The sequence below is a fragment of the Paroedura picta genome, chromosome 11 (genome assembly GCF_049243985.1).
Source record: "Paroedura picta isolate Pp20150507F chromosome 11, Ppicta_v3.0, whole genome shotgun sequence".
Taxonomy (NCBI): domain Eukaryota; kingdom Metazoa; phylum Chordata; class Lepidosauria; order Squamata; family Gekkonidae; genus Paroedura; species Paroedura picta.
In genome coordinates, this window is record NC_135379.1 from 41,518,377 (window position 1) to 41,543,103 (window position 24,727).

Sequence of the window (24,727 nt, forward strand, 5' to 3'; positions counted from 1 at the left end):
AGCAGTTTGATTATTAAAGAAAAGCCTTAGACTCTGCAAGATGATTCCATATTTGGGATGGCAGGAAAGTGCATTTAAAATACAGGACATTACAGTGAATGACAAATTATTATTATTATTATTATTATTAGCACAGAGTATATACCTTCAGCCTCAAGATTTCATTATTTTTAACATCCCTTTCTTCATTTAATTCAGATACAAGATGTTCCAAGGTAACTGCAGAGAGTCTTCGGTCTGCTATCTCCTGCTCTTGTGTCTCTAAATGTTTTGCCAGATCTGTGTCAAAGTTTGGTGGAGTTTTCGGGCTCTAGCAAATAAACAAGAACAATCCTGTTGAGATGGATACTGCTTCTGAACACTGCAACTTGTTTATAATTAAAGAAATGCAGATCTCACATAAAGCAAGACAAAACTTTAAAAATTTCGGTTCCACAGCTTGAGCTAGTCTTAGAGTATGGTTTTAGCTTCAATTATTGATTTTCTTTAAATTTTACATATGTACTTAATATATTCTACTCTCCTAGGAAAGGTGACTTACCAAGAGAAGATAGATCAACAACCATTGAAAATGTATCTGTGACACTAATTCTAGCAGGTACATAAAGTAATTCCAATACTACCGGCAACTGGAATGGAGTGTGAAAATAAATTGGTGACCAGTGTAGTCGATAAACAGGGTGTCTCAGGCTTCTAAGGTGTCTTTGCCAACGTCTAACATTCTGGCTTCTGTATTTTGTGCCAATAGAAACCTATGGACCATCTTCAGGGGCAGCCACACATATAGCATGTAACATTAGTCCAAGCTGGATGTTACTGAGGCATGAGTAACTTGTGGGGTCAGGCCCCATTTCTCTGGGAATCGAAGCAGTCTAAGCCGGCAGAAAAGATTTGTGGCTGTCTCTGCTACTCGCCCGTGCAGAGGCTTCGGTGAACCTAAGAACATCCAGAAACTGCAGAACCTGATCTTTCCGCAGAAATAGAGCCCCGTTTAGAACAAATGAAATATTCCCAGATCCACTTTATTTAGAGTACAGCTTTGCTACCTCTTCAGAGTTCTGGCTTGAGGCGGTTTATGAAAAAAAGACATAAGCAGCATAAAGACTGTCCGTAAACAGAGGAGACCATGGAAAAGATGCTAAGATAAAACCCCAGGTAAAAAAGATTTGCAAGAAAGTAAAGTAGGTGCTGGGCAAGTCTTAAGGGGAGGGTGCCACCACAGAAGAGACCCTGTTTCTAACCACCACCTACCTTACCTTTCTGTTTATTCACCCACAGCAAGCCTTTCACTGAACCCACCATTTTCCAATAATTAGATTGGGAAAGGTGTGGGGAGAACTGGGCATCATCTACCTGCTGAGGATGCCTCCATTCAGATCTCTAGAATGGTTTCCATGTAGAGGTGCTAAAATCATGGCAGGCAACACAGAGCCCTGTGGTACCCTAAAAATTAGCCGATTTCTTCCCCTAGCAGTTTCTTCATTACTGCCCGACAGAAACAAATAGAGCTGTCGTTAAGTCTGTTCCCAATAACATCCTTACCACGTGACCCAGAAGGATTCTATGGTTGGAAGTATCAAAAGGAGCTGAGAGGTGCAGAGCAACAAGGGACACATTTGCCTTGTGAGTACACTGGCATAAGTTCAAGTAGAGTGACCAGGGCAGTTGTCCCACAGCAAGGTCGTATTCGAGATACAGGAGGATCGCTAGCACTAATGCTTTCTCTTGTTATGCCAGTATCTCTCCCTGAGTCCCCGGGGAGGGTGGTATATAAATATAATAAATAAACAAACAAACAAATAATATTTAGCTAAATATGCACACATGTATATAAATATCAATAAAAGCCAATAGCATACCTGTGACTTGGCTACAACAGAGTTCATGAAACATTCTGTTGGGTGTACTTTAAATTCATATTCACTCTTCCAGCTTGCTAACTCTTCTGACGTCTTTGATAGCTACCAAAAAAAAAAAAAGTTTGAATAACTAGTATTCTGAAGTTGCATCTTTTGAGATATTTGACTGGTTAAATAGTCACAGCTCGTTTAGTGAAGCCAGTGCCTCGTATTGTTATGCTAAACTTTCCGTTTGCAAAAGGTATCACTAGTATACCCAGAGGAGCATGATGAAACATCCAGTTCAGCAGAATATGTTTCTCCACACGCTCTAAACGTGCTCCCAACACTGTGTGATGTGTGAACTCTCAGATCTGGATTCTGTTGAGATACAGTTTTACTCACATGCCTTTGTTAAAAAGACCTGGAACTTGGATTTATTAGATTTAATTCAGGTAAGACTAGAATTGCCATGTACTGCCACTTACAATAGCTTTTAGGTGTGTCAGTGTGATGTGTGAGGTTATAGCCTCATGTTTAGTTAGATTACTGTTTTTTAAAAGTTGTTAACTAAAACAGCGAGTGATTATTGACTGGGGAAACAAGGTTTTCATACTGATCTGAGATAAATCAACAAACATCTCATTTTCCCTTAAGTCGGAAGACTGGTTCCTGTACGTATTGAAGGTCAGAGGAAGCATTCTCACACTATACATTACTGTGACTTAATGGTTTGTGGACTGTTCAAACAAAGTAAGGTCAAAGTAAGGTTTCCATGAAACTAAATACTTTGGTCTCTCATTTTAAAACGCGCGCACAGACACAGACGCACTCACACACAGACGGCAGATTCCCAAACACCAGTTTTGCTTATTCTAAATATTTGTCAACAGCTATCATTACATGTAAGTATCAACAGCTGGAATTAGCAGTGCTGGATATCAGAAAGATAGAGTGCCAGCTTGGCGTAGTAGTTAAGAGCATATGGCGAGCTGGGTTTGATTCTCTGCTTCTCCACATGCAGCCAGCTGGATGACCTTGAGCTAGTCATAGCCCTGATAGTGCTGTTTTCACAGAGCAGTCTTGTCAGAGCTGTCTCAGCCTCATCTACTTCACAGGTGTCTGTTGTGGGGAGAGGAAGGGAAGGCGACTGTAAGAGACTTCTCAGAGTAGCAACTCTGCTTAGGATTTCCCATGTAGCGAATACTATTTAGTAAGGGATGCATGCCAATCAACAATGTATGTTCCTCGTCTTTAAAACAAAAACAACAACAAAACACCACCAACAACTTACCTGTTCCTGAAGTTCTTGGATTATTGCTTCTTTTCTGTTCAGATCTTCTTGGGCACACTGAAGAAGTGCTGCATGTTTCTTGGAAGCTTCTGTCAACTTGCTCAGCTGCTCAGATGTGTGGTTCAAATCTTCACAAAGAAGCTCTCTCTATACATAAACAGAAGGCCAAACAGCAGCAAAGAAATAAATAACCCAGTAGCTGGAAATAGCCCACACTGTCCTCCCATGTTTCTTGTTACCCTTCAAAATGCACAGTTACAGGGCCTAGAGAGTCACAAAGGTTAATTTTGCTATAGCATTTTGTACACAATGGACATTATCTAAACTATCTATTACTAACTAAGTGGGGACAACATTTAGTCATGTCAAGAGAATTCTGCATCCACAACAGTGCCCTCCTATGCAGAGCTATACCCTTTAAGTCAATGGAAGTAAAACTCTTGCACAAGAAAACGAACTGGTCTTGAAAGAACAAAAACAAGCCTATTTCAGTTCAGAATGTCACATGTTTATATACTTCAGCTGCCTTTGTTGACACAATATGGAATAGTTTAACAGTTCACGGAAGTCCTAATTCTATACAGTCGATCATCCAGACCGTGCACAAAGAGGTGCTCACTTGCCTAATTACTGCTAGAGCAGTACCATGGAACGGGTACAAGGTAACCAAAGACTAGCAAGGGAACATTTATCTCCCTTGGTCCAGAGTTGAAAAGCACTACCATGTCTTGGTGTTACAGCAACAGAAGTCACCGCTTTGTGGCTCCAATAAATGCGGACTATTTTTTAAGGTGGAAAGGAAATCAAGTATCCTTGTCATTGGAATAAATCTGCAAACACTACTTTAAATAATAATTTCCCAGGAGACAAGTAAGAATACAGCTAAACAGCCCTGAATAGAATTGACCTGGTAGTCAGTCACTGTTTCTGAAATCTCTGGAAGCCGTTTTCCTCATAAAATTCACATAGTTAATCTAACACTCACCAGCCTTTTCTCCAACAAGAGCTACTTCTCAATAATGGAAAAAAAATCTTTTGGGGGTCTCCTAGGAAAGGGGTAGTCAACCTGTGGTCCTCCAGATGTCCATGGACTACAATTACCATGAGCCCCTGCCAACAAACGCTGGCAAGGGATCATGGGAATTGTAGTCCATGGACATCTGAAGGACCACAGGTTGACTACCCCTGTCCTAGGAGATGCATGAATTACTCTGCAGGAGCCAGAGACCTACTGGTAGGTCAGGAGCTATCTGTTGGGACCACTAGTCTAGAGCTAGGCTTTGCAGAACTCATAGCGATGACAGCAGTCAGACCTCACTACTGCCAGCCCTAAGTTCTGGGCGCTTTGCCATCTGAAGTGGCTGTTCGCGCCTGAAGCAGCCAGCGCCGTGATGCTGGCAGCTTCAGGCTCAAATGGCTGCTTCAGACGCCGAAGCGCCCAACCCTACTAAGTACTCTTTTTGTTTGGTAAGACCCAAATTTGTTCTGCAATGCGAGAGAGAGAGAGACAGAGAGAGAGACAAAGAGAGAGGTGGGAGTTGAGCATAGTGTGCATTTTGCTTCAGGATCCAGTCCAGCTGTGCTTCCTCTGGATAGACCAAGGCTACAATCCTAAGGACACCTGGCTTAGAGCAAGTCCTACTGAATAATATGGGACATACTTTTCAGTAGATAACATCAGGAATGTTGCAGAAGCTAATCCCAAATCACCTTTTTCTGGAAAATTGGAATAAGGATCTCTCTCACAAAGTAAGAATAAGAATATTCTATGCACGTGATGATGAGCAGGAGCTAAGAAGCCAGGGGAATTTCAGAAGGCACAAAGAGAGCCTAGTGGTCTTTTCATTAGTGCTGCCACTGTCCCCAACTAAGTACCTTCACTAAAACCACAAGGATTTGAAATCTGATTTTTAAGACAGTGGAGGTGAAGCACTGATACATCAGAAAGAACACCAGCTACGTGATTTCCAGATGAGCTACATGATTCTTGTACGAGACATCTGATGCAATTTTTTTTTCAATCAACCATTCAAGGTACGCATGGAGTGAAAGGACACCGATCTTACCTCAATCTTGTCAGCAATCTGCACCCTCTCTGCAGTCTCTCTCAACTCTTCAATCTGTCTTTCCTGGAGTTCTATAATTGCTTTGCTTTCTTCTCTCATAGCTAAAGCAGAGCTATACTTATTCTAAGGAAATAAGAACGTAAAATTAGGAGAATAGAAAAACTCATGTATTAGACCTGAGACATTGTAAACTGGTAAATAATCTGCTGAATGTAGTCCTTCAAACACGTACCACATCATCAAGCCAAACTAATTAGAAGAAACTACGTTCACCATAGTCAGGAAGAATAAGCACAACCGTTTGGAAAAGAAACTCATCATGTCACTAGCTATGATGCAAGAGGAACAGACAGCAAATATGTTCTAAAATGCAGGCGACTACCCATAAGTTTATCTATTCATGAGGAAGCAATTATCCAAGGTTTTTTTTTACTCTTTGTTCCCTTCTAAGCCAGCTTTTCTCAACTTTTTTTACCGTTGAGAAACCCCTGAAACATTCTTCTGGCTTCGAGAAACCCCAGAAGTGGAGCAATTATCCAGAATACGATAGGGAAGCATGCCTGCCCACAGCCTCTCCCCTTCCAGGCACATCGTTGGCTTTTTTTTGGGGGGGGGGCAGTCGACCTGACCATACATGGTCATTTCACCATGTTGAGTACATTTTTAAAAATATAAAACATTAACTCCCACCCATTCAGGAAACCCTTCCAGGGCTGCCCAGAAACCCCAGGGTTTCACAAAACCCTGGTTGAGAAAGCCTGCTCTAAGCTGTACATGTGAGTGGCCATGCAGTATTAACACAGGAAGCTCCGCTCAGTAGGAAATTGGAGCCGTGCAGAGTCCTGCACTGCCCACTGTCCATTTTCAGATGACAGCAGTTAGATTCTGATCTGGTTGTGAACTTCTTCACTCAGTAGGGAGGAAAATAGAGGAAACACTGAACAGGTATCTACTCTAAAATGGACTATTCAGAGCCAGTAAGACAGCCTCCTAGTCTACAGAGGTGCATCAAAACACAGTTCGCTCCCCCAAAATACTCAAGGGATCAAAAGCCTTTGGTATCAATGGCTCCTGAAATGTTAAAATTTCTGTTGTTGCTGCTGTGCCCCCTGCTCTTTAGGCCCTTTGGGAAAGGACGGAACGTACATTCAGATCCTCCAGCTCTCTCGTCAGCCCTTCTATGCACTCTGTCTTCTGACTGACAGACATCCTCATCTTCTGGATCTGGCTCATCAGGTCAGTCACGACTTCCTAAGAAACAGAAAAATCATAGTATTAGTTTTAATTTTGTTATGGCGTACACACGTCCAGATGTCTGTAACGGAGTCATTCCAGATACTTGCTCCCATCTCCTTGGATCAGCATCCGGATGACACATGATAGGCAAACTGGCTAAAAATACCACACAGCTTCAAAACAGTAATCGTGGTGTGAGAACAGAGTTTGTTTCATTTCGTGTCTGCCTTCCTCATTGAGACTCAGAGAAGATCACACAGCATAAAGGGAGTGCCACAGAAAGAATAAGAGATCTGATAAGAAACAAGACTAGGAGTCAGAAACAAAGTATAAATACTACATACATTAACAATGTCAAAAAGTGGAATTATGTTGACAGAAAATATTCTGCATCAGGCACTTTCCAATCTGATGGTGAAGCAAGTTTTTAAAATAGGGAATAAAATTGTCATCCCAGCACCAATTATTTTAACAGCCAGGTGACTGAACTATAGTTCTTACACCAGAGCTATAACATTTCTGTTACTGGTATGTCCCACTGGCCTATACTGAGATGTGCTACATGGGTTTATCACATCTCACACCGCAAATGGATGCTACTCACTTCAGAAGTTTTAAAAGTTAGCCAAAGTTAAGTGGAGCCCTAAATTTAACTCTATTGGTCACCATTAGAAAGAAAGTTTCTCTGAGACCGTACTGAGATTCTCTGTTTGGATTAGCTCATCTCTGATGTCTTTCCGTTCCATTTCTGTTTCTTAATTAATGCAATCTAAAAGGCTATATGGAGAGGTAGTGACAAGCTAGTCTTTATAGTCTATGAGATGCCAAACAGCTAACCTGTCAAGTAAGATTTGACCATGTTCCTCCCATCTCTACTCCCTTAACCAAACAAAAGGGAAATCTGAGATCCAGCGATGGAAAGGTTAAGAACATACTCGGAAAAAATAGGATCTAATCCCGCCCCCCTCAATTGAGGAAGATTCAATTTTGATGAAGTTTTAAAACTCTTAATTTAATTGAATAAATACTGAACTATTTCCAAGTTTGGTTCCCTTTCCTCTCTCTCTCTCTCTTTTTAGAGCAGATAAAGCTGATAGGAAGCACACTTCAAGAAATGAAATAGTTTTGCTTGACCCTCGGTACTTATACTTAATATAGCAAGCAAAATTCTATATTTTATTTTAAATGTGAAACCTTTGCAGTTGGACCTGCACAAACCTTTTCTTGGTAGAACGACCTCTAGCTCTGGAGGGTGGAGGAGGAAGAGTATGCACAAATTACGGGCCTACCTTCTCAGCATCATTTGTCTTGCGCAGGGAAGCAATAACATCTTCAGCAGCAATCAAGTCTTGCTCTAGTCTCTGCAGCTTGACTTCCTTAAAAATAAAAGGTATTTGCAATTAGGGTTGGGTGCTTCGGCGTCAGAAGTGGCCGTCCATGCCTGAAGCAGCCAGATCCCACGCCTGCCTTCCCCGCACTGCTTCGGGCGCGAATGGCCGCTTCAGACGCCAAAGCGCCCAACCATATAATCTTTCATTTGTTCTCGTGAACTTTGCATTACGTAACATTAAGATGGCGGAAGAAACAAACTAGATTTGCAGACAGCCACCATATGCCATTATTTGTGATTCAGGTTTTCAGTATTCAAATTGTGAATAAGCACCATTGTACCTGTTGGTCACATCTTGGCACCGCCTCAGGAGCTTTCAGCAACTCCCTACAAGAGAAGGGAATCAGCTTTTCTTAGGAAATGTCATTCATAACAAACAGAAGGTAAAGGTATCCCCTGTGCAACCACCGTGTCAGGTCTGACACCCTCTAGCATTTTCATGGCAGACTCAATACGGGGAGGTTTGCCAGTGCCTTCCCCAGTCATTACCGTTTTACCCCCCAGCAAGCTGGGTACTCATTTTACCGACCTCGGAAGGATGGAAGGCTGAGTCAACCTTGAGCCGGCTGCTGGGATTGAACTCCCAGCCTCACGGGCAGAGCTTTCAGACTGCATGTCTGCTGCCTTACCACTCTGCGCCACAAGAGGCTCCTAACAAACAGAAATGAATGCTCAAATAAGGAATTAAGATTGCTGGATGGCAGGGTTTATGACTGCTATTAAAATATAGCTGTTCTTATTTTCCAGAGAAGCAGCAACCTCGTGCTTTTGCAGCCCAAGCCATCGTAGAGGCACTTAGTTATCCTTGCTCCTTGAAGCAACCAAGCGTCTTCCACAAAGGGAAGCCGTTTTATAATAAAAACAATTTATCTTGTTAATAGAGCTGCAGAACGGGAAGCTCTCAACCAAAGCTGTAGTTGTTTAATCAGTAGGGCTGCAAGCTTAAGGGCAGAGCTGTTTATTTCTGAAGCTATTTTAGTTCTGATGAGTCACTAGAATAGAGGACAAAAATTACAGTTGGCTTTTCTTTCCAACAACAGTTTGCTTATTAATAAATTAGGTCCCTTATACTGTCTTCAGTATCTCAAGAAACTGGATATAGGGATGGCTTCATAATATGCACCTTTAAAATGGATTAGTCTTCTAACTGGCCAACTAGAAATTCTCTCACTGATGGATAGCCCACAATCTTTTAAAAGCTTTTGCTTATACACAGCTGGATTTAGGTTCCGTTCCATACTATGGGTGGCATTTTCCTCTGGTGGAAGAGACATTTTTCCAGTGGAACAAATTTTGAGTTATATAAAATATATATAAGACATGTAAAAATAGGGTTTAAAATTTCAACAAAATAATAAAATAGGCCATGGGGTTACATAACCAAACAGATCTTAAAATGATTAAATAAACTATGAAAGATAAAATACAAGGTAGGCAGCATATTATAAAAGCATCTAGGTTAAAACTCGGCAACTAAAATGGTTACCTCTGGGTCTTTGTCAGAGAGCAGAAATTGCAAGGTCATACATAGATTTACTTACAGAAGGCTTGTTTCCCAGCAAAGCAACAAAGCTGTCATCCCGACACTGCTCATATAAGGGGCAATCTAACAAAATGTGTGAGACAGTTTTATTCAAGGTATGAGCTTTCGTGTGCATGCACATGGAATGACATTGTATCTGAGGAAGTGTGCGTGCACACGAAAGTTCATGCCTTGAATAAAACTTTGTTGATCTAAAAGGTGCCACTAGACTCCAAATTTGTTCTGCTGATTCAGACCAACCCACTTGAATCATTCCTCCAGTGGAACACACTTCTTCTGCTGAAGGAAAGCTCCTTCATAAGAGGGATGGAATCTTTGGATACAACCCACCATGCATTAATGAAATATCTTTAACAATCTTCAGGACAACTTTTACATGTCCTTATATTTATATTATATTCCTTTATATTTCTAGAAAAGAAATATTTCATGTGAATCGATATCTTGGGTACTAAAAATCACACCAATTTCTGCTCTCGGCAAGTTTAGGTTATCTTTTTCTGTAAACCTTGTCCCCTCTCCCTCTTCCTCCCAAGAGTATCAAGCTCTGCTCTCCAGTGCTGTTGTCAGCATTAATCTAGCTAAAACCACCAGGACCTGCAAAGTATGTTGGTTCAAGTCAAACTTTGGTTCTGTTTGCTTTACAGGCAACAGCATGGTGAAACGGGCTGGTCCAGACTCTCCCATATCAAATAAGTAGAAACACATTTGGTTGCCTCATAAACCACCGGCTACAGTGCACGCATGACCTTACCAAAGTCAAAACATGTACTATGCAGTAGGATCTGCAGCAGGATCTTTAATGGGCTATTTCCCCTCTGAAAGCAGTCACAGGGGTGGGTGTGATATTGAGAAAAAAGATAAACATTTAGACTCGGGGTGTGACACATGAGGATGGTGGGGTTAATTCTTTCCTATTTTGCAAATAGCCCCTTCCACGGCTGCTATGTGCCCTCAGGGGAACATCCGGAAACTTTGCTTTCCAGCAGCTTCTTGGCCTTTCAAAGTTAGCTTTCTGGCTTCAGGCTTTAGGCTTACTAAAATCATAGATGCTTCTCTCTGGGAGCTTAATGACTTGCAGTTTTTTGGGCGGGAGAGTGTGTCACGGATGCAGATGAGATCACTAAAGCTGACCAACTTCAAGGCCAGATCTAGGAAAGAAGTCTGCCCTCACGTTCTACCTCATTGGCACAAGGAAAGTGGCTTGCTTAATTGTGACTATATACAGCCATATAGGACATGGTAACATGTCTAGCAACACACCTGATTGGCCAAGTCCCATGCCTAGCAACGCATCTTTTTTGCCAAGTTGGATGCTTAGCAACACATCTAACTGGCCAACTAGAATCAGGTCATGGCTGGCAGTTTGGCATCTCTTGGGTCATATTGCTTTGGACCCTTTCCTTGTCTTACAACCTTGTTCTGGTTGGGGTCTTTGAGTTACTTCTTGACTCTGGACCAGCTTGCTGCCTTGCTGGCCAGAACGCCTGCTCTTGGACTTTGAAACTCTGTTTGCCCTCTGTGACTCAGTCTGGTCAGGTGACATCTGGAGTAGAGAACCAAAGCTTCTCAGTTTAGCTATTTTCTCCTTGCTGCTTGCTGCATTTATATTTTTATATTCCGGCACATTTCTATTAATACCTTTATCCTGTGCTGTTCTTTGTGCTTTGGGCATTCATTGGCTACCTCTGTCAGTGTAATTGCTTTTGGAACTCAGCTTTCAAGTGCCCCACCTTGCAGAGCTGACTTCTTGATTAATACCTGGGTTGATTAATCCCACCCATCCCAATCGCTCCCCATCATTTACTTTTGCCTTAACACATGGACGATTGTCATGTGTGGTACAACCCACAGTCTCTATTTTAAAGGGGTTTGAGTCCAGTCTTTCCTTTCACCTAAAACAGGTTTTGTGCAGAGGTTCAAAATGCTCATTTACATGCAAAGTCTCAGTGACGCAGTTTGCAGCCAAAGCAATTTAACAGGTCATCCCTATTTTTACTTTAGTATAGGTCACACATCAGCCCAGCCTGATATGTCAGGATGGAGAAAGGGGGGGGGGGGAGGCATTAAAATACAGAATAATTAAATGAGGGGAAATTTCAAATTCATAGCAGTCCCCCCTCTCTCACGGAGGCTCAAGTGTTACACCCATACAATCAATATGATGAGACAATGTAATAGGCAATGCACTAGGATTACACAAATCTGATTAAAGGTAGCGTATTAGTTATGGTATCAGTGCAGACAAAGCAAAAAAAGAGTACCACATCTGTACAAAACAACGCGGGATAATATATGTGGCAAGCAGATGGTCCACAATCCCTTTTCCATTCCCAAGTGCCTTCCGGAACCATTCAATTCCAGTATAGCCCTATTACCTCTGTAAAAGAACCTTCCTGAACAGCTCCACTTCATATAGTTTCTGGAATCAAAGAAGCATAGGAGTTCTCCTGATCTCCTCAGTCAGAACACTGACAAGGTGATGACCACAACAGAGAAAGCATGTGTACAGGGCAGTCGCACCTTGCCCATTTGCAGGGAAGCACCCACAGAAGGTGGTCTAATGCCACAGCATATTTCAGGGATTTCCTTCACAAAGTGTCACGCATGGAAAACTACTAATTTAAACGTTAGCCAACGATGGAAATAAGGTCAAATGGAAATGAAGTCAGCAAATACTTACTTGGAATTAAGTTCTTTATCTTCTTGTAACTGCATTGTCAATTTCAAATTATGTTCCTTTTCATTTTCCAGCAGGGCTAAGATATTCTAAATAAATAAATAAATAAATAAATAAATAAATAAATAAATAAATAAATAAATAAATAAATAATTAGTTCTCCCTTTAAGGCTCATAAGCACGTGACTAGCAATTTTTTTTTAGCATCCGTTTGCTTTAAGTATTGCATGCCACCTTTGGTACTGAAAGATGGGACACAAGAACGTTATTAAATAAAGTCAGGTGTTAAAGCAAATGGAACCACAAATATTTGGGATTATCTTAGTCTCATCCTACAGCTTTTCCTCACATTTTACCAGCAACAGCTGATATAGGCAAGAATTTTTGTTTTAGTAAGAAGCTGACTGTCCCTAGGACACAGAGAAGCAAGCTACTGAATCCTGTGCTGGATTTTGCTCCATCCGTAATTGCTTCAAATCAGCCCTTTTGGAATGAGGCAGCTCCCTTATGAATTGACCCAGTTTTTCCTGCAGCTGAAGTCTGTGTTCAAAATATTTGAGGGCACAGGCAACATTATGTGTGTGCTGGGACTGTTCCATCTAAGTTACCTTTCCTTGCTTCCTAAGCATTTTCAAAAAATTTTATTGATTGATTTCCCACCACTCTCGACATGCAGCTCGTGGTGGGTTACAAAAATTGACCCCCAAGTACAATACCCCCCATAAAATCCCATCAAAATACATACAATATATAAATCATGGTGGTAAAAAATCAACCCTCACCCCACCACGGCTGACTGTCAGCCGGGTGTCAAGCTGGTCACCAATATGGTGGTAGATCTTCCTTAATACAGACAGAACTCTCTATATTTATGCGATGCAACAGACAAGCAGCACAGAAAAATTCTTTTCTTCCTGGAATTTGTTGGCTTCTGTACAAATTATTTTGCACCAAACTATAAAGATGCCTCAATTTCAACACATAAGTTAAGTCTCTGCAGCAGTGTTCACATGGAAAGGGAGTGATATCACACACAGTAAATCAGCAACCTTTTTCAGGTTGCGGCCCGTTGCCAAGGGGTGGGGGGAGAGGGCGACCCGGGGGCCCACGCATGCATGGCAGCCCTGCGCAAACGTGCACACGCGGACCTACCGCAGCAAGAAGCTTGCTGGGCCGCAAGCTAATCAGCGGCTTCGACGGCCGATTTGCTCGTGGCCTGGCGAGCTTCTAGCTGCGGGTGGTGGGGGGTGGGGGATGGAGAGAGGAAGCAGCAGCCCGCTGCTGAAGTGCCGGGCCACGGCCCGGGGGTTGGGGACCACTGCAGTAAATGACAAGAGAGGCGGTTTCCTTTGTCCCATCCACCCACCAACAAAGTGAGTGAGAGAGTACGCACACACAGTCTTGGTGCACATTAGCTCTCTCTCCTAGTGTGGGGGTCATCAACCCCCGGTCCGCGGCCCGGTGCCGGGCCATCAAGGCCTCAGTAACAGGCTGCCGGCGGCCACACCTACCTCCCCCCCCCCGCAGCAAGAAGTTCACCAGGCCGCGAGGGAAGCTGCCGCCAATGCGGGCGCTTCGCTTGCGGCCCAGCTAGCTTCTTGATTCGAGAGGGGGGGGGGGGGAAGAGGCAGGCGCAGCTGCCGGCATGCCGGCAGACACAAATGTGCATGTGTGGAGCTGCTGTGCATGTGCATTAGCACCCCCCTGCTGGCGAAAACACACATGCACGGCAATTCTGCACATGCGTATTAGCACCCCATAGTGGCGAAAATGCTCATGCATGGCGCCCGGGCCACTGGCTCTTCCCCACCCCCAGAGGCGGTCCTCAACCGTAAAAAGGTTGGGGACCGCTGTCCTAGTGGATGGAAGGGACCAGAACAGGACCACTCCTCTACCCCTTTTTCTACCACTGTGACAAATCCCATCTGTAAGTTTATAGTATACAGATCAGAGAACTGAAGGTTAATTCTGTATACTATCCCGCACTTACTTGAAATGCACTTTTCTGCGCTTCACTTTCCTGCTTGCTTTCAAAGAGCTGTTGAGTCAATTGGTCAGTCTCAAACTTCAATATTTCCTGGAGATTGTCATAGTCATCTTGCAGGCTTGTTTTTCCTTCAAGAACTTTTTCATATTCCAGTCTTCAGTGAAGGAATTTTTACATTGTTAGTCATCAGGCTATGTGCTCTTGTACAGGACTTTCAGTTATCTTACATGGGCAGTCAAGCTCCCCATTCTTTAAAAACCTCATTCAATTTTTTTTAAAAAAGGACTTTCCACAATGCCATGTAATGTGTCAATCTGTCCTTCTCCATTTTCCATATCAATTTGTTGAAGAAACCATTTCGGTTGCAAAGGCTTCTGTGGCACGAGTGAATCAACTGCATACATCAAAGATGTAACTTGCCTCGAGCCTTCGGGGGGAGGCAAGTAATAAATTTAAATAATAAATAAAGCAAAACAAGAGCTAGGCATCATACAGCGCCATCCAAAGCAGTTGTGGATTTCTAAGTTAACGGGAACTAATGGGCATAGAAAGGCACAACACTGCTTCCGATAGCACCATCAACGTCATAGCTGACATACCACAGAATACAGACAACACTTTCTTGTGGCCGCACAGGGCAATGAAAGCTCAGTAGCAGCAGGCAACCTGTCTTTCAAAGCAGCTTTTCAGCTGTTACTGACAAGTTCCTAACATTCCAAGTCGCTCCAAGCTCTGGAGCACAATCCGAAAGCCTCTTATCTAGCTGCTAAATCTTTTTGGATAGTAGCCATGGCTTCTTGCTCTTTACAGTATTTAAACACAATTGATGCTATTAAAGTCATGTTAGACAGAAACAGGATTCTTGATTTTGGTTAAATAGTGCCTTTAACAATATTAGCAGGATGGGATTTTATTCAAATATTAGAGTTCTTCACCAGGAAAGAGTTTAAAATATATATATATATAAACATCACCGCTTGGGTATTTACAATACCAGGGCTTAGACATAATACCATGGTACTGTTCTAGCATTCTTCTCTGCCATTCGTGTTTCATTGATAACACCACATATTGTTGCAGCAAACATGTATCTTTTAATTAATAATACATTAATGCTCATATCCCAGTACACTGATCTTAAACAGAATTCCAGTCTAAGAAAAATTTAATATAGCGTATCAATATGTTGAAGAAGAGTTGGTTTTTATATCCCGCCTTTCACTGCCCAATGGAATCTTAAAGTGTCCCCCTCCTCTCCCCACAACATACACCCTGCAAGGTAGGTAGGGCTGAGAGAGCTCTGACAGAACTGCTCTGTGAAATCAGCTCTAACAGGACTGTGACTAGCCCAAGGTCACCAAGCTGGGTGCATGTGGAAGAGTGAGGAATCAAACCTGGCTCTCTAGATTAGAGGCTGCCACTCTTAACCATTACACCAAGATGTTACTGTATTTGCAATCTGCTTTGGATTCTATTAGGGAGACCAGCAATCTGGCAAATGCCAGTCTCCAGACCGGCCTTGCATAAGCAGAATAAGGTTGCCAACAGTCTCCAGATCAGCCCAGCATAAGCAGAATAAAGTTGCCAACAGTGAGATGAAGCTAGGCCAGGCCAGTATTCAGTTGGGCTCTCGGTATTCTCACATGGAAGGGGAAGGTTACCATCTTATGCACACTTCACTGAGATGTACTCCCAACTAAATCAGAAGTGAGGAGCTTGTGCTGTAGCAGATTTCAGTTATGATGTTAACCTACCTGACGCTGTCAAGCTGAAGTTGCACATTCATGTGGCGCATAGAAAGTTCACTAATTTCTTTTTCTTGCTTTAGTCGGAAAGCCCCATACTCCATTTTCACAGAAGACAGCTCCTTATCTGCGGACTGCAGAACAATCTGCAAGTCGCACACTTCGCTCTTCAGTACTGTTAAACATACAAAATCCTCTAAAATCCATGTACTGTAAAAGTTGCCAAGTAGCTAGCTATTAATAGTACTTTGATGCAACACCTCCCTGAAAAACGGAGGCAATATATGTGCAGGTTCAAGCAACATTAGTCTAATAGAAGTAAAATAATAACCTTGTGGAAGATGCAAAAGACTGCCTCGGCAGAATAGTGAAGATTGCATGCACTTCAAAATGTGAGTGCTGTTGTATTACAAAATTACAGAACTCAGCTTTTGTTCTGCAAGCGTAATCAGCTCTGCTGCCATTAAAGGCCTCTCTCTGCAGCAAGAGAAATTGTCTATGGAACTCCATCTAGCTCAGTAGCTTTTATCTATATTTCACTTAAAAAAAAACTATGCTGAATTCAAAGCCCGCCTGCCCCATTCTGGAAAGTAAAGCCTGTCTTTCCCCCAGATATTTGTAACAAGTTGCAACCGGTGTGTTTGGGACTGTGGGCTGCAATTTTAGAATCATAGAATCATAGAGTTGGAAGGGGGCATACAGGCCATCTAGTCCAAGCCCCTGCTCAACGCAGGATTAGCCCTAAGCATCCTAAAGCAACTCTAATCTCAAACGCCACTTTTTATCAACTCTAATCTCAAACACCACTTCCCGACATCAGAAATACATTCGGGCCGACAAAAGGAGCAAAATTAGTAAAAAAACAGGGAGCCACAGTGTAAAAGAGCTGAAAGAAAAAATGCCAAAGCACATGCTGTGACTGAAAGAGTAATAATTCATTTATATTACAAATCTTGCCCAAAGATAATCCACTGTATTATATTACAAGCCAAGGACCACATAACAGAAATTCAAATTAAGAGAAAATCTTGCATGCAGAGCCAATACTGGAATCTGAATGTGACCCCTGTTTCATATTACACTTCTTCAGCAACAAATGTAATCAAATAGGACAAAACTTTAAAACTATTTAACAGGAAAACGGTGAATGTTCTAATTATACACAGCCAGGATTCAAGAACTGGAGCACTGCCTGCCATTAGATGACCTTCTCCCCTTAAGACTACTATCCAAATCAGCGCACCATGAGGCTGTATTGCAACTCTAAAAACAGTGAAACTGGAAACATTAATATCACCATACAGACTTACTGTCAGCCTGGCCCTGAGAGTCCTGATACTGCTTTTCAAGAGTGGCTGTCTTTTCAAGAAGCCCTTGCTTTTCAGCTTGCCATTCATTTCTTTCAGATGACAAAAGCTTCAGGTAAGAAAAAAAAAAAGGGAAGTCAGTAATGGACAACGCAGTGTAGGAATGTGTAAGTCAGAAAATCTATAGACAGAGAGCATAGCCTAGTATATGTCAGCTGAAAACAGCTGGTTGAGAAGGAGAAGGAGGAGGAGGAGAGTTGGTTTTTATATGCTGCTTTTCTCTACCCAAAGGAGGCTCAACGCGGCTTACAATCGCCTTCCCTTTCCTCTCCCCACAACAGACACCCTGTGGAGTAGGTGAGGCTGAGAGAGCCCTGATATTACTGAAGAAGAGTTGGTTCTTATATGTCGCTTTTCTCTACCCGAAGGAGTCTCAAAGCGGCTTAGATTCTGCTTCCCTTTCCTCTCCCCACAACTGACGCCCTGTGAAATAAATGATGCTGAGAGAGCCCTGATATCACTGCTCGGTCAGAACAGCTTTATCAGTGCTGTGGTGAGCCCAAGGTCACCCAGCTGGCTGCATGTGGGAGAGTGCAGAATCGAACCTCGCATGCCAGATTAGAAGTTCGCACTCCTAACCACTACACCAAACCGGCTCTCAGGGTTGCAAGGAAATAAGCGAACATCAAGAAACTGGACCGAGTCTTCATGCAAAAAGGTGGCTTAAACAGCAGAGCTTTCTGTCAAATCGGTGAACCATTAACCCCAATGCCGGTCCTTCTTCTAAGCCCATTCAATGGGTCTCTCACCTCTTGTATCTGTGTATATCGGCTCTCCAGCTTATATACAAGCTGCTGAAGTTTTATATTTTTACTTTCTTCCTCATCTAACTTGATCTGAAGTGTGTTTAACTGTTCCTGTAACAGGGGAAATTGGAAAAAGTTAAAGTGTAATTATAATTCAAGAACAGTCTAACTTATCTTAACACAACTTTGTTCACTCCTTACAGTCATGTGTATGTTTACCTAGCCAGGGGTAGTAAAACTGTGGCCCTCCAGATGTCCATGGACTACAATTCCCATGACCCCTGCCAGCATTTTCTGGCAGGGGCTCATGGGAATTGTAGTCCATGGGCATCTGGGGGGCCGCAGTTTGACTACCCCTGACCTAGACAATGCACAGAATGCTGTGGCATACATACACCGATAGGTTGTAAACTCTACCAAGACTACAAACAGTTGCAAGTGCCCCAACACCTCACCCCAAAAACAGTTTTCTTCATTTTTGAAACTGAGGGTCATCGGGATTAGATCTAAGAACTAATATGGCTCAAACAAATACTTAGTGCTGTTTCTTTGCCAAAATATCAGCTTGTAACAATGATAGTGAAGCAAGTCAACTTAAGGAAACAAGTATCAGGAATGGTACTTTTCTGAGTCATTTATTCAGAAAGCCAAAGGAGGAAGTCTGCTGAGATCTGGCTCCATATCAATGGGATTTCTTTTCCTGGTATTAATGCCTATGAGCAATGGAAATCCCAGCTTGCAAAGTAAAGCGGTGGGGAAAGGCAGCAAATGTCTGGACATCTTTTCACATGAGCCTGGATACTTCAAACACACATGCAGCTCTGTCATGGCCACCCCATACCCAATCCAAATAGCAACTCCATGCAGAATCTGATAAGACTCCAACAAGGTTCTCTAGAACTCTGGCCTGGATCAGCAGCCAGAGCAAATCCAAATTAAACATCCTCCAGACTCAGCATCATCCAATTGAATTGTCCGCTCCAGGGGACTCCTTCAAGCCCAGAGGAAACAGTTCAAAAGCATCAGAAGGGCCAAGTGCTTCTCACCCCTCTGCCGTATCAGTTTTGAACAGGCCAGATATGTGATTCTAACAAAAAAGAACAAGCAAGTGAGGGATACTTACTCCCTTATCTAGAAGCACATTCAGGGACAACTCAGACATACAAAAAATTTCCCTCAAAAACTGGATGGTTACTCAGTCAGGCTTTAGGCAGATCCCATAGTCAGAATGAGCACTACCAGGTACCCCTGAGAAAGCCTTCTAGTACCCAGCCCCCAGGGAGATTCAAATCACATTTTAAAATAACTGTCCAAGAGTGCTGTGAATCTAGCTGGGATCTGACAGAATAATAATGTAAAAGGTCTCAGAGAAAAACAGCTAGCAATAATTTAATGCACATAAATTCATCATTTAGATTTTTTTTTGGCAGAGGATTAACAATTGCATGTCACCAGTTCCTTTGGATTATCTTTGGTCATCATTTCCCAAAAAGAACTTCAGAAAAGCCCGAGAGAGATGCTGAGAAGCTGATCTAACCCTACCTGTTCCGATTTTAATTTTAACTTATAGCACCAAACCAATTTAGTAATTCTGGGCTGGATCCTACCAGATTCTCCAGTTTATCTCATCCAAATTCCATCCTCACTGCATTCCCTGCACCCCATTAAGATTTTGGCCAAAAAGGTTCCATGATTCCTGGCATAATTTATTTATTTTTTTGGGGGGGGGTCTTCTGCCTGTGTAAAACTGCTGGGATCTGATCTACAGCTTCTCAGTTTTGAAGAGACTGTGTTTTATTTTCTGACCCTTTACCTGCACCAATCTGAGCTCTTCTGAAACAGCTTCATATGCCTGCTCATTCATCTCAGGAGGCATCGGTTCATTCAAAATATCATCCACCTCTCCTGGGCTTTGAATATCAATAGATTCCTGGCTCAACATTTCAGGTGTTAGTCGTGTCACCAGCCGAGATCTTAGCTGATAAGCTTTAGTTGGAGTAGTTATGTTCTGTAAAACGTATAAAATTATGCCTATTTACACAAATATAAAACAGCTATAGGAATAATTGTATATATTATTATTTATTCGATTTCAAGCCTGCCACTCCTATAAGGACATACCGCATAAACTCACATATAAGTAGACCCACATATAAGCAGAGACACCTAATTTGACCACAAAATCTGGGCAAACTTATTGACTCGCATATAAGCCTAGGGTGGGAAATGCTCCATCATCACAGGCTCTCCCATCCAGCCCCCCTCCCCCCAACAAATACAGAAAAGTCAAGAGGATGAATAGATGCTGGGTTTTGTACCCCGCATTTCACCCACAGAAACCAAAAGAATAGTTTGGAAAAAATGATTAAGAAGAGGAAGAAGTGAAGGCAAAAGGAAAAGAAGATCAGAGTCCCTCAGTCAAACCGTTGATGTCCTACATGATGCCAGAGCAACGATTGGCTGGCTGGAGTAGGCTTTTATTTCAATCACCATATATACCCGCGTATAAGCAGAGGAGGGCTTTTTCAGTGTGAAAAAAGGTGCTGAAAAACTAGGCTTATACACTAGTATATAGGGTACATATGACCTACAAACCTCTCATCCCATACCTAATTTTGGTGACAGTGCCAATATTCCAAAAATGAATATTTACCATGCACAATTCCTTTATGACAGAATCTTGTATAGATTATTTTTAAGAGATTAATTTCCAGAGACATAGCTTAACTTGTCTGGCTTTCCTCTATTTATTCATATACCATAAATTAGCAGCATCTCATTGTCATTAACATAATTGCATACCTTTAAAGTTTCTCTGTGCATTTTGTTAAGATGAGAAACCTCCTGGCGTTGGCAAGCTTTGGTTGCTTCCAAAATTCTCTCAAGATGCTGGTTTGCCGTCTGCAGAGACTGAGCTTCCAACTCCAGTTCCCTGATTTTTTTCCTATTTACAAAAAGGAATACAATTTCAGAGGCTAGCTACTTGGATCTGCAGTAAATCAGCTAGATTCAACTTCAGCAGCACCTTAGAGACTAAATCTTTGTGGTTACTGGGTTTCTTACTTCCAAAGAGTATGATCACTCAGGGAGTCCAGTATTTTTCACTTTTGGAAGGCAAAGAGTTGTAATTAACAAAGGATTGAGGACATAGAGAGTCAAATGGACCTTTTGTGCACCCCAGAGTATTTAGCACTTCCAAGCTTGAGATATATTCAAGTCTCAGCTGAATACTTCTCTTACCTAGAAATTTTGCGCCATTGCATATAGAGCATGCTCAAAGATAATTAGTGGTCAAAAATGGAATTCCATTATTTAAAACTAACTTCAATGTATCAATATTGATTTTTACACTTTTATTCCATTAATATATGCACGTATATTACTTTCTGGCTATTTGTTATTGTTAGTTGCGACGTCGTGTCTGACCCATCGCAACCCCATGGCCTTCCTGTCCTCTACCATTTCCCCAGAGTCCATTTAAGCTTGCATCTGGCTATATGCTATCTTAAATAAATTTGAATTCACTTTTGGAAGGCAGTCAAATGAAGTAGTAACTCAGCTGTGGCTCCCAGAAGAAAAGGATGCTTTAGGTCAAGAGCGAACTATGCAAGTGAGCTCCAATCACTGATGCTGTTGGAAGGATACGAGCACGAGAGCCAAGTCAAGGCTAAGACTGTGCATTCCCAGAGTTTGTTTCCCAGGCCACAAGCAGGAACCACTTCCCATCTGGAAAAGAGTCCCACCTAATAGAGGCAATGACAACCCAAGCTGTTGGACAGCCAGCCTCCTGGAGCTGTCACTTTTCACTGTGGCACCTACCGAGACAGCAGAAGGGGACGCTATATGCACACACACAGCAGAAATTCCATCATATCACTTTCTCCTAGCATCTTGGCCACTCCACCCGCAAGAGACAAGCCACGGTCCATGTCAAGTCACCTTTCCTGCAATGTCTGGATCCATTCCTGAGGATTCTTCCTTGTACCTCCTGGATAGCTGGTTATTCAACAGTAGGCCTGTGTCCAAGAGTACAAAAGTCCCCTCTCTACAGCCAAGTTTGTTATGAGGTTTGCTGTTAGGGTCAGTAATCAGCTTGTGCCTCAGCTTTCTTTTCCCCCTTCTCCTAATCAGTACTGAGTGGCAACGTGCCTCCATTTTGCTCACTGTCGGTGCCTAACACAATAATGAAATGGTCCTGGTTTCCATTTCTGGGAGGTCTGTTGTCTACAGACCACTAAAAAGTCTATAGACCCAAGCCAGGATGGGGTTTACGGTAGGAACTGAAAGATGAAGAAACCTGTGTGCTCCACGTGGTATATTTAATACTTGGAGGTACTCTTGGGCCCAGGCCTACTGTCGAATAAACAGGTATCCAGAAGTGCCTTTCACCAACTTTGACTGGTGAACCAACTGCATCCTTACCTGGGCAGAGAAAATCTGGCCTTCACAATGAATACCTTGGTGACACCTAATTTTAGTCCATGAAAGGTGGTCTAATATGGAGCTGCCCTAGAAGTGTTTGGAAGTGGCAATTTACACAGAATGCTGCAGCTGAGATGTTGGAGTAGATTGTAGGGACCTTATCACAAGGAATATGCACTTGGATCTACCCAAGCTGAAACTACACCCTATTTGTATTTTCCAGGCATATTTCAGCTCCCCAAACATATTGGGGTTTTCTCAAGAAATACCTACCCCCCCCCAAAAAAAAAAAAGAAATCCTGAGAAAATCTCAGATACTGGTTCAGCTTACTTTGTTAGAGCTTTAAATTCTTCATATTCTTGTTGGGAATTTGTCAATTCACTCTGCGTGTGCAGCAGACGCTCCTTTAGCTTTTCAACGGATGCTGCAGAATTACCTGCTGACATGGTGGAAGGACATAACTGCTGGCCTGTTAGGGACCAAAAAATATACTATAAGATTACTGCTCTCTTTAGGCATTTTAAAGATGAACGTATATTATATTTACATTTTCATTCAATTTAAAACCTGGAGAATCAAAAGCTATGCATTTTTTTTCTGTCATCACAGGAAAAGAACCTGCTTGGATACAATGATTCAAACTAGGTATAATTAAACAATATCTAGAATATAGGTATATATTTCTCAACATTTAGGTATAATTTATCAACATCTAGAGTGACCTCAAGTTTGCTTTTTTTTTTTTGCTCTGAAAATTCTGCAGAATTCTTTTACCAATAAAAAAGCTCTATCCAATCCTCTTTGGATGCCAGATTCTGTACCAGACATTTCTGAATTCTATGGGAAGTTTCAGGCCCATCTCCCACACTGACATGAGCTTCAGAGTCCTCAGGGTGCTTGGCCAAGCCCTCAAAAAAAAGTTCTCCTTTCTGAAACATTCTGTGATCAAGAGGATGTGATGGGAACAAGATGAAACTGAATTCAGGCAAAGGCCCACTTGGCTGAAAACAAATAAAGTACCAATGCATTTCGTGGGCACTGATTTGAGAAAATGAACTCATGAGTAACACCGTGCTAGTTTGACACTTCTAAAAATGAAATTTCATGTATAAAATACTTGATTTCATTTCCATACCTCCATGCTGGCTCTCTTTCCTTGAAGCTTCGGAGAAAGCTTTCTCAAGTTCTGCCATGGCCTGAGCATCCATTTCATGGACTCTTTTTACTGACTGTAAGGAACGAAGTCGTTTGTTCTCTTCTCGGAGGCTGTGATTCTCCATGGCATATTTTGCTACTCGTGGATGATGCTCCACCTGTATATTCACAGGTTAAAACATTCAGATATCTGTTTATACTACATGCTCCACCTGTACAGTACATAAGGTTCATTTACAGTCACCTTGTAAATTAAAGAAAGAGAAGCGACTCACTAATTAATTGGACTTTTGAAAGAGTCTGCTTGATACTAACAAAACTGAGTTCAATGTATTGTGGCTTTATGTTCCATGTGAACTGCCCTGAGCCTCAGGGGTGGGTGGTATACAAATGTAATAAGTAAAATAAATAAATAAACACAAAGATCAAAACTAACTTTTGTACATATAGCTCAGGCGAAAATTGGCTGGATTTTAAAACCACATCTCAATAATACCACAGAGCTGTGTTCATAATACACTTTTCATCCCTAATGTAATGGAGATGAGAAGGAAATACATTTAATCAATCCTTAGTACTGTTCATTATCTAAGTGCAGAACGATAACGTTTAATAGCTACTAGTCACAAAGGCCAATAGCTATTATAGCCTTCCATGGAGATTGGTTAAGATGGGTAGCAGCGCTTGTGGCAGAGTACGAGCTTTCATGTGTCATTACTCCCTTTCTTCAGACACTCACAAAAGCTCATACTGTGTCACAAATTTTATTAGTCTTCAAAGTGCTACTGGACTCATGCGCTTTTCTACAGCTATTAGCCTGTTTAGAAAGACCATAACTCTCGAGAACCATCTGATGTGGCCAAGTGGAGAAAGAATGTTGCCTGCTTGTGCCTTTCCTGGGGCAACCAGCTGGCCCTGGTTTGAGACAGAATGCTGAACTACATAGATCACTGTTCTAATACAACAGGATGGTTCCTTTCCCAGAACTGCATTGGGGAATTTTTGAACTCTTCCATGTTCCTGAGTGATCAGGTGATGACAGCAGCTAAAGTGCCTACTAGCTACTCTGGCAGCAGCCAGAGCAGACTATTATATGCGCCCTACACAGGGATATCTTTTGAGTTCTCAGAGACTTCAGTTATTCCAAAATGTAACTGCACAGGTACATACCATGCAGGGACCATGTTATACCTGTTTTGATTCAGATTTGTTCTCAGGAGCAATTCAAAGTGCTTGCTGTGATCTTTAAAGCCCCAA

At 42.1% G+C, this 24,727-nt stretch overlaps 1 protein-coding gene across 3 annotated transcripts in view; it reads right to left on the minus strand.

The window, feature by feature from the left end:
- The window catches only part of KIF15 (kinesin family member 15), a 47,530-nt gene that overhangs the window by 5,576 nt on the left and 17,227 nt on the right, over positions 1–24,727 (minus strand). For all 3 annotated transcript variants that reach the window (XM_077304257.1, XM_077304258.1, XM_077304259.1), the window contains 16 exons: positions 23,451–23,628; positions 22,646–22,784; positions 20,695–20,836; positions 19,706–19,900; positions 17,896–18,003; positions 17,090–17,195; positions 15,789–15,954; positions 14,038–14,188; positions 12,051–12,136; positions 8,106–8,151; positions 7,724–7,810; positions 6,345–6,449; positions 5,199–5,321; positions 3,133–3,279; positions 1,860–1,961; positions 146–310 (listed from right to left, as the gene is read on the minus strand). In XM_077304257.1, coding sequence (XP_077160372.1) covers positions 146–310; positions 1,860–1,961; positions 3,133–3,279; positions 5,199–5,321; positions 6,345–6,449; positions 7,724–7,810; positions 8,106–8,151; positions 12,051–12,136; positions 14,038–14,188; positions 15,789–15,954; positions 17,090–17,195; positions 17,896–18,003; positions 19,706–19,900; positions 20,695–20,836; positions 22,646–22,784; positions 23,451–23,628 — 2,046 coding nt within the window. The remainder of the gene's footprint in view (positions 1–145; positions 311–1,859; positions 1,962–3,132; positions 3,280–5,198; positions 5,322–6,344; positions 6,450–7,723; positions 7,811–8,105; positions 8,152–12,050; positions 12,137–14,037; positions 14,189–15,788; positions 15,955–17,089; positions 17,196–17,895; positions 18,004–19,705; positions 19,901–20,694; positions 20,837–22,645; positions 22,785–23,450; positions 23,629–24,727) is intronic.